At 39.6% G+C, this 16513-nt stretch overlaps 1 protein-coding gene across 35 annotated transcripts in view; it reads right to left on the reverse strand.

Annotated features, from left to right (window-relative positions):
• Nucleotides 1–16513, reverse strand: part of RBFOX1 (RNA binding fox-1 homolog 1) — a 958925-nt gene that overhangs the window by 277668 nt on the left and 664744 nt on the right. For all 35 annotated transcript variants that reach the window (XR_014969494.1, XR_014969493.1, XM_085628210.1 and 32 more), the window contains exon 4: nt 11713–11766. Coding sequence is in view for 33 of the 35 variants with exons in the window: in XM_085628210.1 (XP_085484336.1) it covers nt 11713–11766 (54 nt within the window). In the remaining 2 variants the exon portion in view is untranslated. The remainder of the gene's footprint in view (nt 1–11712; nt 11767–16513) is intronic.

Here is a 16513-nt window from a genome sequence, read left to right on the forward strand (position 1 = left end):
CAGAAAAGAAGATGTACTCCTAACATGCAGGACTGAGAGTAAGAAGAAGTTAACCAATAATAATGAGTTGGAGTGGCACAATTTGCTCATAATGGAGAACTCATTAAAGAAAATAATTTTGAACTACTTAAACTATGGTTGCTCATGGCTAACCATGTATCGAACATTGTATGCATGGTTTGTTCATGAAAATGCAAATGGGATTTCTTGGAGTGCATAAGTTAGAGAGTCTACAGCAGTGCAGGTTCATGAGCAAAAGCTTGTGGCAGACCAATTTGACTGCTTTTCTTTGACTATTCAAGACACAGTAAGCACTGTGGATCAAATTCAAGAGTGTGTCTGTCCCCAAATGATTCAATGCCAAAGGGGTCAATTATGATGTCAGTTGGAAAAGCCTTCGACCAACATCATCACGGAATTGGGAACGACTGACCTCCATTCGGCAGTCCCGACCGCCTAATTATGATGTGACTGCACATGGTGGTCAAAATCTTAAATGCATTAAAAATGAAGGAAGAGCACTGAAATACAAAACATAATGCTAAAAATCATGATTTGCTTTCAATGAGAAATTTAATTGACCTTTGTGTCATTATCTCTCATGAAATTCTGTGTCCATACTAGGTCTCTTTGAAGTCTTACAGACAGTTGTGACATTTCCAAATAAATATTTTTAGTTGATTTGTTTTAGGGGAATTGATATAACCATAAAGTTGAAAGCCATAGTTAAGTAATCTGAGAAATCTCTTCAAATGCCTGTTTTTTTCTATCTGGTTTAAAAAAAAACAGTAACAGGACAGAAATGCCACGTTACCTCTGAATATTAGTCTTATCAAAGCAACTGCACACCACATAAAAGATCTATTGTGGAATTCAGCTATATTATTGCCCTATATGATCTCAGAAATAAATTGGCTGTTGCTAAGGGCATCAATGCTTCTCATAACATTTATGTCCGGGATATCAGCTTCACTTAGAATTATGATTGAAGTGAATGTGAACAAACTAACTTTACTCACAGTGGCTGTTAACCTATCCTTTAAGTAACAATACGACAGACACTTTCCGAGTCATCTTTATCTGCAGCCTGAATCAGATAAATGACAAATATGCTACAAAATCTCTAGCACGGGCAAAAGAGACAGCAAATTAGATTGCATTGCTACAATAGCTCTACATGATTAGCTGTAAAGCTCCTAGGCATATTGATTCAATGTATTATAGTAAAGAATATTATTTTCATGCTGTTTCATTTGGACCAGTGGTAAAATATTAAAATGCAACTCTGGTTCCAAGCAGTGTTAACAGACCCACCAAGGATCTGACCACAATTGCAACTCAGGAAATAATTTCAGAATGCATAATTTTCTTCCACATTAAATAAACGACTGAATGAGAACAGGGTCCCACAACATATAATGCTATATGATAGGATTCGTGGTGCAATAAATCAATAACAGTGACTTCCTCCTACTGATTGATCATTCAGCCACACTACATTGCCTACCATTAAAAAATATATTTTCTGAACATTGATACCACTTCCACAATTATAAACACTGCAACCACATTGACCTCACAAGCCCATAGCCCACAGCTACACTACTATCCATCTGCGTGATAGCCAAATGGTGCACAGTACATAAATCTAACTAACAGGATGCATGTTTGTGTGCTCTAAAACACTGCATATACATTGAAAAAAAGATCTTATTTTGAGAAATGGATTGAATTTGGTATTGGGTTTCTTTTGGCGAAACCAGACATATTCCTTGTTACACCAACAGCACTTATGCTTTGGCATCTGCTTAATCTATTTCACAGTTCTGGGCTGGCACATCCAATACGATGCTCCCTAATGCTGTATGTTGAGAGAATTGTCTAGTGTGTTTACCCCTTGTTCTAGTCGTTCCTACTGTAAAGTGGTTTAAAGGAAAAAGTCTGCTGATTAGAAATATAGTAATTTCCAAATTAATTTGCTACTGAATACTTCATATGCTAGAAAGATTCGTAAGTTAAACTATACTTGCATAAATGAGATCTCCTACATCTGGTTTTATTCTGTAAACTCTATAAGGAGTTAAGAAAGACTTTGATAGTCCCAATTTTAAAGAACTATGGCTTGAGACAATGCCGCCCTGCGCTCATTAAGCGTCAGCTTTTAGAAAATGAGAATGTAGCTTGGAGGATGTCTATGTTTTTTAAAAAAACATTGCATCGAAGAAAGAGTATTGCAATCTAGGAATGAGGAGGCAGCTCATTTTAGATGTATTGTTTCTATTCTTTTTATCGTATTTGTGATTATGTGATCTAAACATACTTGAAATGTACTTTTTTTTTATCAGACAAAAATGTGTATCTATTTTTAAATTTGTGATGCATTTTATTTGTACTTTTTATGATTGTTACAATACAATCGAAATAAAGCTTTGCTTGAGAGATCTCCTATGAATTTCAGAAACATATACGGATTAGAAATTAATTGCCCTTTGTCTTAAGTGATGTCTTACATCACCTATATGAGTGAATAGAGCCTCTATTTTAACTAAAACCTTTTAATGGGGCTCATCAACTAAATGCAAAAAGGAATAAAAATGTTAATGTGGATCTCTGCAAATTAAAGTGCTCTAAAGGAGATGAGATTTGAGGCTTTTTCTTTCAGTGAGGTCCTCATAGATGGGTCAGATCACATATGCTATTGCTGGAACCGATATATTGAGCCACATCTTCCTACAACAAAGTTCAGGGATGCCTAGGTCTCAACAGGATGCATTTGTCAGTAGCGTGTAGGCTGGTAGTTGCGTTTTTTGTCAAGAGTTATTTTGTGGTAACTCCAAATATGCACTCATGGATGAGCTAGAAATCCTGAAAGTCTCTCTGGCAAAGCAGGTGTGTGGGACCAGGTCAAGGAAGGTGGAATCTGTTTGATTCTTGTTTAAAACTAATATTAAGGTACAGTAATACACTGTTCAAAGACAAGACAGGTGATTTGTCTGCAGCCAAATTACAGCATATTTGTGTAACCAAGTTGAATGTAAGAAGTTCGATTGTTTCTGTGTACAACTTTGACTTTAGAAGCCATTTTCAAATATGCTTTAATTCTATGGTATTAATATAATAAGTAATCAATAAGGCAGTTTACTAAATTACATAATCTAACAGAAAAAAGCAGTCCAGGAAGCAGCCTGGTTTTACACTGTATGCTACAAGGATAGATCGAACAGACCTAAGGCTAGTGCGGAAATTGTGTGCCTTGCATGCTCAGTCAGTCATCTAATAGTATGTGAACATCCTGGTGCTCCACTTCTGTTCTTACAACACCATTCTCCTGTACTCAAAGCTAATTTTCTTCAGCACTGAAACTGATAGCTGAGTGGACACATAAGCAAGATATGTGTATTGTGGTGGTGAGAATGCATCCATGCACAACATTACCTTTGTGGTTTAGTGTCTTTTCAGAGGGAGGTGATGCACAGATGTTAGCTGTCAATTGGGAGAATCATTAACAGAAAAGGCTAGAATATATATTGTCAAGTATAAGACACTGTGTGAAATGTAACCCTAATTGGGCAAAGGGCTAATTTTGTCAACAAAGCAGATCATCAAGTGCAACACTATAGTACTACTTTTTGTTTATTTCAATATTAACACATTTTGCAGGCTATGTATCATTTATATAAAACAATTCATGTTCTGCGAATTCAAAAAAACAATCTTAACAATGCTAAGGGTGCCTTAGTTTGTAAAGTAGCATTGTTTCATTCGTATTAGATAAGCAGATGGCAAACAACACACAATAAATGAAAGTAATGCATTTTATTTGGCATTCACACAAATGTGAACTGTGTTGTAACTGTTTTTTGTAATATTAAAAACACCATAATGTATCTACTCCAACCCTTTGAGACAAGCCACACATTTCATGCAATAAATTGAAACAATCAACAGCCTCATGGATATTATGAGCAAAATGAATTAGGAAGAAATCTGTTGGTACACAAGTATATACGGACAAAAGGACAAAACTGACTGATGGGACTAAACGAATTGAAAAAAATGATTATCATTTCTATATATTATAGTTTATAGTTAAGAACTAGCCCACTGACAGTGTGAACTCTTTCCATACAATCCATATGGAAATATTTGTTTGGATGGTGTCATATAAACCATTTGACTCCTCGATAGAAACAAAGGAATAACAATGACTTTTGTTACTAACCTATAAAGAGAAAGTCTGCTTCAGCAGCGCCTCATTGACAGCAACAGATTTAGTGAATGAGAGTGCATATCGTACATTATGCTAAGCACTATGGAGGAAAAAAAATTATGCTTTCCTTCAAACATGAAAACAATGCCCCTCTCCTAACTAATTCCTCTTATAGTTTAATAAGACCGACATTAATATTTCCACTCTACTGTGTAGGAAATCCCTGGTTTAGGTGCATTTTATTTCCATGTCAATGAGGCATTACAGGAGGTTGTAAATATCCCCCAGTGGTATGTATCATGATTTTCAGAAGCCAAGATGGCTGTATTCCTTGCTCAAGTAGTACATGTTTACCCCAGCAGAGAGAAAATGACACCATCTAATAGGAGGAAGAGGGAATTATAGGGCTAGTATTATGAACCCTTAGAAAAAATGACTGTCATGTTTGGAGAGCAGATATTTTTCCAATGAGAAAGTACTATCAGTATTTTAATAATCTTCAGAAGCCCTATGTGAGACTTATCTGACCTGACTTAAATGTGCCACAGGGCTTCAATTACATTATACAGTATCAAAAGAAGAAGCGATGACCACAGAAACAATAGCAGGGATATCGGTAATGTGAGGTCACAATTGCTCTTTAAGTCTTCCTGCTCAGTCACTTTTTCTTAGCTCGAGTCTTTGAACTGTATCACAAAGTGGCACTTTCCTGGCTGTGGCTGTGGCTGTCTAGACCTGCAGAAGAATATCTGGAATGACCTTATTAAAGCTTGATTGCATTCCTGCTCCCAAAGATTAGTTGTGGTAATACTGGGGAAGCCAGCTTCCTGGTTTTGCCTACGGGGTAATGGAGGCTTGAGTCTGCCATGGATTGTCTGCTTCACCTGCTGGATAACAAACTCCTAGAAAATATTCTGTTAGGAAACATTATGTGATTTCTGAGAGCTCAAAGGACCTCATAAAACTATTACAATAGAATCCATTTGAGATCTCCCAGCTAACTGTAATGAATTATGTGAGGAAACTGTTCTACTGTGGAATATGATCTCATTAAAGAATTCTGGGGTCCATGAGACCTACCTTAAATATTCTTGAGGTGAAACAGCAGTAATAACTGCAATATAATCCACAGATAAATATCATGCACCTAGGTACTTGATTATGGCCCATCTCTACCAGCCTCTGTGAACACTTTTGAGTGGTTTGCATGGAGAAAGGTATTAGTCCTCTGCTGCCGACAAGTGACCAGTTTTAATAAGAAAATGTTGTTGCCAATAAATGTTCCTGTTCACTCCTCCACACAATGATCAATATTTAAAGAATTCATACCCCCATAAGATTTAATTTTTACTTTGGCTTTCACACTTTCTTAGTTTATATTTAATTAATGTGAAGTCAAAGTGTTTAAGGGATAACTATCCTCAAGTTCTTTTTCCCCCATTATCCATATTTCCCCTAATTTCTGTTTACATTTCCACACTTAATTTTCTCTTTTAGTAACTGTACATAGACAGTGTGAAATCACTTCTAACCGTTGGCTCGTTTGTTAAGCACAACATCTACATTCATTTTCTGTAACAGTGTTATTGACACTGAAGCCCGGATCAGTGGTTATTTTTTTAAATAATAAGCGCTGGGGCTCTCGTCAGGAAGCACTTTGCAGCAGCTAATTTCTACTGGTATGGCTGCCTAAAACAGCGCCAACTACTAACCATGAAAGCGGGGAGGGGATGTGGTAAAATGGCCAGAGCTGCTGACTTTAGAGCTGGGAAACTGGGTTCCAGTCTCAGCAATGACGCTGAACATCCTGTGATTCTGGGCAAATCACTTAATCTCCCCATGCCTAACCAAAATGAATATGTGTCCTCATGTAATGTAACTGATGCTATGTAAAGCGCTCTGATACCCAATTCGGGTCAAGGTTGCGCTATATAAAACTCTGCAAAAAGAAAATGACTACCATAAATGAATGTGCACTTAACTGGTGCTCATGAAAAGCCCAGCTATTGATGATTAAGTGCCGGTGCTGAGCACCAGAAACCACCAGCTCAAATTAAGCACTGGCCCAGATCCAATAGTGACATAAGCTTGCATTCACTGAAACTGGTTTAGCTCTGAGGAACTGTATTTTTGGGCATCATGAGCGCTCAGTCATAACACCTCACCAAGTTATTGACCTCTCTCTTAAATACAGGCTGCATAAGTTCATTGGTCAAGCTGATTTTAAAATGTGTCTGTAGAGGCGATAATGGTTGGTTGTTACAATGATGATTGTCGACAGAAAAAAAAATCTAATTTAACGTCGGCTTTCCCACTTGACCAACATTTTTGTGGTATTTGGTAGATCCCTGGACATTTGTTCTCCTATAGTATTGGACGTAAGATCAGCAATTGTGTAAACACCAGTTTACAGTTCTATGTAACAAAGCCATGCTACACCCCTCTTAACCCTCTTGCTCAACCCCCCTCTCGCCTGTCCATATATAATCGAGTGAAAACATTTTTTCTACAAATTAAAAATATGTTTTCTCAGCTCTGGGCATGGATTCTAAATTTTAGACTTGTGAGGCCTACTTTTTTGATAATTTAAAGAAACTGTAACACTGAAGCAGAGTGTACATGTGACAAAGGAGCTAGCTCTTCCCCTGAACCCCTCCCTTTACAAAAGAAGGCTGTTGTCTGAAATGCAAAGAGGAGCCTTCATGTAGCGATATTTCTAAACATTAACCACATTCTCACTCTTCTGTGAAACAGGAAGAAAATACCAAAGATAACTGACATTATCTGATCAATACATACATTGTTTAGCAATTTCCCTTAAAACATCAGTTGATGTCTAGAAATGCAAGAAGACACTGAGCAGAGCACAGGACTCTCCACCGTGTGTGTCCTACTGAACTTTGTTGATACCGGCATGAATACTATGACATCCTTTGCATTTCATCTGGATAATGCAAGAAATCTGTGCTACTGTCTCTTTCGATTAATAGAGATGTATGTGCTGAATGCCCACTGGAAGTGCTGGAAAAGCATCTTCGTCTGGACGAGATCTAAATGAGAAAGGCTCCCGGGAAAGGCGTTCAGATAAAGAAACGCGGTGCAAACCTTTTATACACAGACAAGTTGTAAAATGTTTCCATTTTTAATTAAAATGGTGACACATGAGGAGGAGGGGGGTCAGAGTACAAGTGACACCGAAACAGAGATTCTATAGTGGGCCTGATGTAGGAAGGAAGGCTTACAATGTTCCTGACATCAGAAATGACAGATGGTAGGCAGTCGTGTGTGTCTTTGGAAGGATTACAAACATGTTAGATGTACCGGGAGAAAACTAATTCCAAAGCCGGTAGAGAGGGGGCGGAGATGGAGAATATCTGTCATGAATGATGTGTTGTCAGGACAGACAGAAAACAAGACATTACCCACAGGGTCACTATTCACTTCCAGATCATTGTAGTGAGACATCGGGGATCCTTACTCTAAAACTAATATGGTCACGTGCCTCCGTCTCTGATAAGACAGCTAGTCTAGAACTGCAGAATGCTGTTAGGAGGAGATTAGAAAACTGGAGCAGATTTCTCTCTGATTTACAGCCCGCAGCACCTCTAAAGTCTCATATGCCACATGTCGTACCAACATCAGTTTCAGTACACTGAGGACAAGTCAGCACGTAAGTGGCTAAAGATTTCACCAAGCAGTACCTGAATGGTTCTATAGAAGGATCTTAAGCTGTGTTTAAAATGTTGGTTAATCTACAATCTGTGTGCATACAGTTTGAGTTTAAAAGTTTATAGGAAATTGCACCTTTTTCAATGGTCACCCACATTTTTGTTGTTGAATTTTATTGTTGTTTATTAGACTCTGCATTTGGAGCACTGCTCTTCGGTATCCATTGCATGTGCTCCGACTATGCGACAATTGGGTAATTCTTGGTTGGCATATTTAACTCTCTTGTAAAGCTATAGTATGTGGGGTAAACACTAGACCCATGGCATAGAAGTTTAAATGTCACATGTAAACTTCAGCACCTATTGTACTCTCCACTAGTGTGTCAAGTGAAAAAATGGGTTCAGGAATACCCTTTGAAGCCACACAATAGGTGCTGCAATGACCTGTCAAAATCACCCTTTTGACAAGTAGGAAAACAGGATTTAAAATATTCAAAATGTAACCTCTAAGCTCACGTTGCGGTCTACAAGAAAGTGTGCATAATATTGAAGAATAGAACATGTTGGAAATTAGAAATGTCATTTCACGCAGTGACTAGGCCCAAAATGACATTTCCAGTGGCAAGAATGTAACTGGCACATGGGAAATGTCAAGGTATATATTATACAAGTTTGTCCTGTACTTGTTACAGATCCATTCACATAATTACTTTCACGTTCAATACAAACCCACTCTAATGGTAAAGTTGGATTATCATCAATTATATAGGAAATGTTACTTTTAGAAAGTCATCTTTATCTTGTATGAAGCTGTTGGAATCTAATTTTCATTAGCTCTCCAGCCGCAGCCCAGAGTGTACTTGACCTGAATGATTAGTAAAAGAGGGTGGAAAACTGCTCCCAGACAAGGACACTGGACTGGGAGTGAGGATGTGTGTGTTTTTCCCCTGGCAGGAAAAGTTGGGCAGTAGAGGTAGGCCCAATAGTTTAATTAACTTCAATGGGGCCTACTCTGTCATAAGTAAATGCTAGGTGACACCTGGAAAGGCCCTAGACTTTGTCCCTGAGTTATTCTTGCATCAAAGCCAGTGGGAGGTAAATTTCACCCAGAGCCAGTTTTGAGTGATCACATAGGAGGGCACTGCTCATATCCCTTGCCACACTAGCTGGGCATACAGGAGCTGAACAAGGGGAGAAGGGTTTCTTAATTTTGGATTTTGAGAGTGAGGGGCACTATGGGATTCTTTGTAATAGGATAAACAGGGACTACAGCAAAAGTGTGTTAGAAATGGGGATCTCTAGTTGGCAGAGCAGGCCTGACACATTGTTTCAGGGCGATTCATGTGGGTGACACAATCAGTGCTGCAGGCCCACTAGTAGCATTTGGTTTACCAGCCCTGGCACACTTAGTGCACTTTACTAGGGACCTACTAGTAAATCAAAAATGCCAATCAGAAAGAACCAATCATAGTAACAATTTACACAGAGAGCATATGTACTTTAGCACTGATCAGCAGTGGTAAAGTGCCCAGAGTCCTAAAACCAATAACAACAGGTCAGGAAAAAATAGGTGGAAGAAGCATGGGGGTCCATTAGTATGTCGGGCGGATCACCACCGCCTGCATGGTGGTGGCGCCCAGCCAAACATAATTCCCCGCCCACCTCTCATTTCCCCCCGCCATATCAGTATGGCGGGGGTACCGCGGCGGACAGGAAGACGAGTCGACCGGGTGGAAAAGGGTTTAATATGGTGGCGGTGTCTGCTATACACCGCCATCCATATTTGTATGCAGGCGGGGAGCAGGATTCACATTTGAAGGACCCGTTGCAGACCCCAGGAAGTTGGGGGGTGGGGGGTGCACATGGGGGGCTACCCATGGTACCCCTGAATTTGCATGCACAATGCGGCAGGCACCGCGAGGTGCCTGCCACGTTGTGCATGCAAATGCACGACATGCATTTTTGGCATTGCGGCGGGTGATGCTGAAAGCACCGCCCGCCGCAATGTTAAAAATGCATGATGCGCCCGCCAGTGTGGCAGGCGCATCCTACTCACCCCCATGGGACCGCCGCACTTATGGCAGGCGGTCCCTTTTTATGTCAGGATTGCGGGCGGACAAAGTCCGCCCACCATCCTAATAATGCCCAAAGTTTGGGGATAACCCTGCAAAAAGAGACAAGTACAACGAAGTGGTTATGGTTATCTCTGGGAAATTTTAACCCATTGTTTAGGGAAGAGCCAGGAGTCATCCCCCACCCACTAGCTGGTGTCAATAATAAATGTGGCACTCCAAGGGACCCTCTTTAGACAACTCTCTGGGAAAGTGGGAGATCAGGAGGTCTCCACCTGCTTTTTGAGATCTGTAACGGGAAGTAAATCAATACAACGCTTTGCACCATGCCAGCGCTCATATTAAAGGTTCTCAAAAAACATCCAAATCTGTTGACAAGGATTTATTGGAAGAGTGGTATTACCACTTTCAGGAGCAATAGCCTAAACACATTCTGTGCCACTTTAATTTTTTAACAGTACAAGCCCTGTTTTTTAAACAGTGAACAAACTGCAGTATATTATGCTTCAGAGCTGTGCTGTCTGTAGCACATGCCCAACTCTGAGAGTTACTGAGTTCCTGTATGTGCGGTGCCCAACAAATTTTCATTAGAAACAAGTGCACCGCGTCATTAAGCACCTGCACGCAGGAGAAGAATGAGGTTCGGGTAGGCCATAGGTTAGATTTCCAAATTACGCTTTCATAATTTTATGAAAATTTGATGAAAAAAATGGTTCCAAAAAAAAAAAACAAGTTTTGTTCCAGCCTAAAAACTGCAACATTTTTCAGTTACTTTTTGCGAATAAAAGTGAAAAGATTTTACTTTAAAAACAACAGTAGTTTGAATGCAGACTTCGGGAAATTTCAGCAGAGTTGATAATGGCAGACTTGCTTTTCAACCTTACGGGCATTTCCGGATTTAAGATGTTGCTTGCAGGATGCTCATTAAATATGAAACAGACATTTGCAATGATGCAAATAACTGTTATCTCAGAGGACGCATTGGATTTTTTTTGTTGCTTGTCGTTGACTCCCTGCTTATCACACAGTGTACCACCACAACGAAGGCCCCTAATGCTACGTGTTAAGCTAATGAACAGAAAATGTTTCAGCTGTAAGGCCCCCTGCATGTTGCTTTTTTTGTGAACAGGGAATTTTCGTAGCCTGAAAGGCGACAGAACAGCTAGAAATTAATTGTCCGTAGAAAGAAAACAATTTAGGTCAGATATCATCAACTGTCAGAACAATACATTTTGTCTTGAAAGGGTTGGAGCATTACAGTGCTTTAGTCGGTAGGAAAACGTCTGCACTTCAGTAATCCCAGGCAATACCCTAAGTAATAAGCCAATCGTATCTAAGATTATAATGCTAACTTTCATTTCCAATAGCAGGCGAAAAAAATCCCAATTCCCGCAAATGATGTTATTTTTTTTCCTGAGGAGATGGGTACATTTTGTGATGAGAAATGTAATTATCACTGGCAGATACAAAAAGATAAGCACAAAAAAAAATTTGATTATTTTGAAAGTGGGAAAGCAATATTGCAGTTTAACCATTTAGGGTCTAAAGGAAGCAATATTTCTTTCTTCACATGTAGGAAAAGAATATGCTGAACAACATTCTGTTTTCAAAACCTCAACCAACCCTAAAAAACAATTAATGTATGCTGAATAGAGGCCTATGTTGATAATCGGGGTACTGCAGTGCAGATATTTCCTTTCACCTCCAAATATGACATTTTTTTACGGATTAAGCAAATGACGTATTAAAAGATGCTGCTTACCTTTGAGCCCCGCTCGTTAAAAATTATTTCAACATCTAAGATTTTGCCAAATTGCTGCAGATAAATAAATAAAAAAGTCAAATAAGCGTAACAACTCGGAAGGAATGATTCTAAAACTAGATGTTCACTCTAATCCAAGTTTATTCTACAAGTTAAAACAGCCTAATCAAGAATTGTCATAAAACTGGCACATACAGAAGTCCTAAAATACAGTTTGGAAAATGGGTCGCTACAAAATAAAACACATTACAATGTATGCACTTATTGTGAAAAGCAGATATGGATCAAGAGGAATTCTGAGTAACTTAAAGAAGTCTCGACGAAAAGGAAACATGACTCTTGTTCAAGGAGTGAATTTTTAAAATATTTTAGTTTCTGCTTCCATGGCAACACATTGTCTGTTGCCATGGCAGCGTGTGCTAGTTTAGAGTATCTAACTTCCAAGCAACATAGATGATAAGTTAAGCAGAATATTCTAATTCTTTGAAAAAGACAATTCCAAAAATTCTTCAAGGAATTATTATTTATATTGCAATCGAAATGTGTTCATTACTATAGTTAGTAATCAATGTTTTCCCACCTAGTGAAAACACTTGAAATTCAATAGCATGCCTGACATTAAGGTAGCTGTAAACTGAACAGTTCATTTTACCAGCTCGGTGCAAAGTATTTTCTGAACTCTTTAACAAACAAACACGATCGTTTCAAATTAATATATTTTTGTTGCGATGTCACACAAGGTACATTAACAGTTTCTCATCAGAGTAGAGAGAGTGGTCACAAAGTAAATTGTTGAAGGATAAAGCAGGACTCATTGTGCATGGTTATGAGTCGCTGGAATGACTTTGAATGTCCACAGTGGCGTAACACAAAATTATGGGGCCAGATTGCGGGAGGTGGTGAGGGGCCCCGAAACGCCCACATCTCACCACTACACATAGGATTCATACTAAATCAGGGACCCTGAAGTGTGGGGCCCCCATGGACGCAGGAGTCTGTGGTATGCCACTAAATGTCCAGCAGTCTAGTATATTAAGGTAAACTCTATTCAATGAGTGCATCCTTGGATGTTTGTGGTAGAATTGCATGAGCAATGCATGCATATCTCTGAGAAAGTGCATAGATGGCGTGCTTATCAAACAAACCCAAAGTAAAAAAACAGCAAGGCTTAAAAAAGACAGTGAATGCCCACACCAAACTTCAATAGAAAAGATAAAACATAAATAAGAAAAGTAAAGCAAAACTGAAGAAAAATGGACAAAGGGTGCAATGTTCTAGGGAACTAAAATATGAACCTAATAACACTCAATGCTAAATAAAAGGCTTTTCAGTAGAAATAGATGAAATCGGAAAATAACAAATTATGGAAACCAATCTAACTCATCTTCTGAAATTGTCCCATTGGTTGACCTTAGAGTGCATGTGATCAAATAATATATACAATTTGGGGTTTGTTCTATTGAAGAAATCTACGTTTACATTTTAGGAACAAAGATGGGAGTAAAAAATTGAAGCTCAACCTGGAAAAACCCTCCTGAGTGATTGCAAATATATAGCATTATTCCTCACTGAAGAGCAAGTATCTGGCCTGACAAAGTCAAACACTACAGGTTCCAAATATGGATAGGCTGTAAGTGCACATTAGGAGCACAAACATGCCCCCTTTCATTCATTGACAAGGCCAATGCTGAAACATCATTTGGAGCTCAAGTCCATTAAGCAGATTGGGCAAGAAAAGGACATTGATTAATTCTGCTTCTCAGCCAGATACCCTTGGCTTCCTATCCAGGCCCAATGAGACACCATGGGATGTTTTCAAAGGATCTCTTCAGGCAAGTGTCCTTATAGTGTAGTGACACTAGTTTTCTCTGGGACACACCTCAATTTAAAACTGGAGGCTTTTTGGAATTTAAGAAATGGTACAGCAAACCCTCAGGGCAGGTTTATGGCAACCTAACTGTCTGGACAAAAAGGTGTTTTTTTATTTTTACTAGGGACTCAGCCCCACAGGTGTCTTCTATTTCACTTTTCTGCTCCCTTTTCAGCATTTCAAGAATGAAAGTTCCACAACTGTTCACATGGAATCAGTCCAGTCTGGATTCCACAAATTCCAGCTATTGGGAATCAACCAAAGATCAGAAACTGAATCTAAAACCAGAGGATAATCTTTAAGAAGATTGAATCTAGGATCAAATGTCTGTAGGACCTCAAGCATACCACCTAATAAGACTCACACCTAGCTGTCTTTGATAATAAATTATGAGAATGGCATCCTCTGGGCAGGTTCTTTCTGGAAGGATAATCCAAGTAGAATGTTTAAGTAGCTTACTATGCATGTTCTGTAATGAGGCAACTAAAATAATTGTGTTTCTAATTTTCAAATCTTGACCTCCAGGACAAATGTTTGAGTAAGTGTATTTCAAAAAAAGTTCTAATACACAACTAATGGGGGATACTGATGTTCCAATCAGGCGGTTCTCGCACTCAATAACCCTATTTGTTGGACTTTTCCCTCTCTGCGGGTCACCCCGAACATTTTGCCTTCACTCCTCCTGTTTTATGAACCCATTTTTGTTGGTCATTAGTACTCGGTGCACTTTATCACTGCTACCCAATGCTAAATTGCTTGTGCCTTCTGCTTTAAACATGGTAAAATTGGATTACATCCTATTGGCACATTTAATTTACTTATAAGTCCCTATTAAAGAGGTATCACATGTCCCTAAGGCCTGTTAATTAAATGCTACTGGTGGGTCTGCAGCGGTTATTGCGCCACCCACTTAAGTTCTCCTTGAATATATGTCTGAGGTTTACCATTGCAGCCTGTGTGCAATTTTAAACTGCCAATTCTACCTGGCAAAATAAGACATTTGCCCAACATAAACCTTCCTTTTTAATAAATATGTCACCCCTACGGCAGGCCCTAAATAGCCTAAACAGCCCATATAACAGGAGGGAAGGGTGCATTCTATTTAAAAAGCTGGACATGTACTTTTAGGTTATACATATCCTTGTAGTAAAAAAACTCTTAGATAAATGTTCCACTACTGCAAGTTCTACCTCTCCCACAGGATAACGTTGGGTTACTTTATTACATTTAATGATTTATAACTTTTGCATGGAAACAAGTTTGAATGTCATGCTTGGTCTCTTATGAATTCTAATCCAAAATCATCAATAGTTGTAAAGGCAAATTTAAATCAGAACTATGATAAAGCCATTCTTAGAAAGTTGGCATCTTCTTGCCCTAGACATTTGGTGCCAGCGGCCTGTGTCCTGGGATACATGACTAGGTGTAGGTGGCCTTGGTGTTTTCCTCCCAGACAGTTTCACAAAGCAGGACTCGGTGTTGGCAGGATGGGCCATCCTGACAGGATGGGAGGGGCGGAGCTGTCACCGATTACACTTGTACCTCAATAGGGGCTGCCTCCTGCCCTGACAAAACTTTACACTAGCCCTTTGTCACCTCATATATCTTGGGGCCTGGGCAGAGTAAGTAGGCAAATTCCAGATCCAGATGTTGGTCTAAAAGTTTCTCTCACTTCAAAGCTGGCACAGGTATGAATGTTGGTCCTTCAGAACACTCCTAGGTCTGCACATTCTATAAGAAGAAGAACTATCAAGCTGCCTGTGGACTGGCCTGCTTCCTGAGGACTGCCTAAAGGTTTGAGGACTGCCCTGATGCCTGGGGCATTCCTTGCTGATTGAACCCTGGACTACCAGAGTGTCTCAAAGGGTCAGTCAACTTGCCTTCTACTCTGAGCTATAGGGACACAATATGCTCCTGACCAGTGATTTCCTCGGAACCAACACAGCTTGACGCAACTCAATGCATGTCCTCGCATCACCAGTTCCAAATTGGTGGCTTCCTCAGAACTGATGCAGCGTGCCGCACTTCACCACCGGACCTCCCATCGCAGGTGCTGATCAGAGGCTCCAACAGTACCGACAGAGTGTGACGCATCTCAACACCAGTAGAGCAGCTTCTAATCTGTGCCTTCGACAGCACTGACTAAGTTAGACGCATCTCCACGCAGGACCATGCAGCTCCTTTCAAAGACTCCTCAATGCAATGCAGCACAAGGTACTATCTCAGCAGGACAACCTTGTTCATGTGCCCAGCCTGCGCTCCATGGCGGTTAGCTTTGTGATTTTGTCCCCGTCTGGCGCAACCAGATAGCTATAATTGGTGCTATTTGCTGCTATGGGCTGACTGTTTTCCTTGAAATCATTGTAATGTGCATAACCCCAGTTCTACTGATTGGATTTTTGTTATTTTGGTCTCATTTTATTTATTTCATCTGTGTCCATGTTTTTAAATTGGGTGGGATTTATTTTGTGGTGTGTTCTAAGTTTAGTCTGACTGCTTTAGTGCCAAGCTGCAAGAAGGTTAAGCACAGGTTAATTTAGTATCTTTTGGTGGCTTACCCAGACAAGGATTAAATTGTGTTTGTTGATTGAGTAGGGCTTCACCTCCCTTAACCAATAACCCAATTTCTCACAATATTGCCCACAGGCCTTGTGATATTTGCTTTCAAAGTGTTCAAACCTCACATGATAAATGTGTGAAAAATTTAAATGGTGTAAGAGTTACTCCTTGGAAATTAGCACTCTCTATGGCCAAAGCATTTCCCTAGCTCAATCTACAAAGAGAAGCTCTTTAAAAAGCATAAATGCATTCCTCATCTCCTCACGAAACCAGTAGTTTATCCTTGTACATGGAGTACAGACAGAAAGTCTGGAGAGGTCTCTTCAGTATCAAGAAATCCGAACAAAAGACCCATTTAAATGCTCCTGACAC

The sequence above is a fragment of the Triturus cristatus genome, chromosome 10 (genome assembly GCF_964204655.1).
Source record: "Triturus cristatus chromosome 10, aTriCri1.1, whole genome shotgun sequence".
Taxonomy (NCBI): Eukaryota; Metazoa; Chordata; class Amphibia; order Caudata; family Salamandridae; genus Triturus; species Triturus cristatus.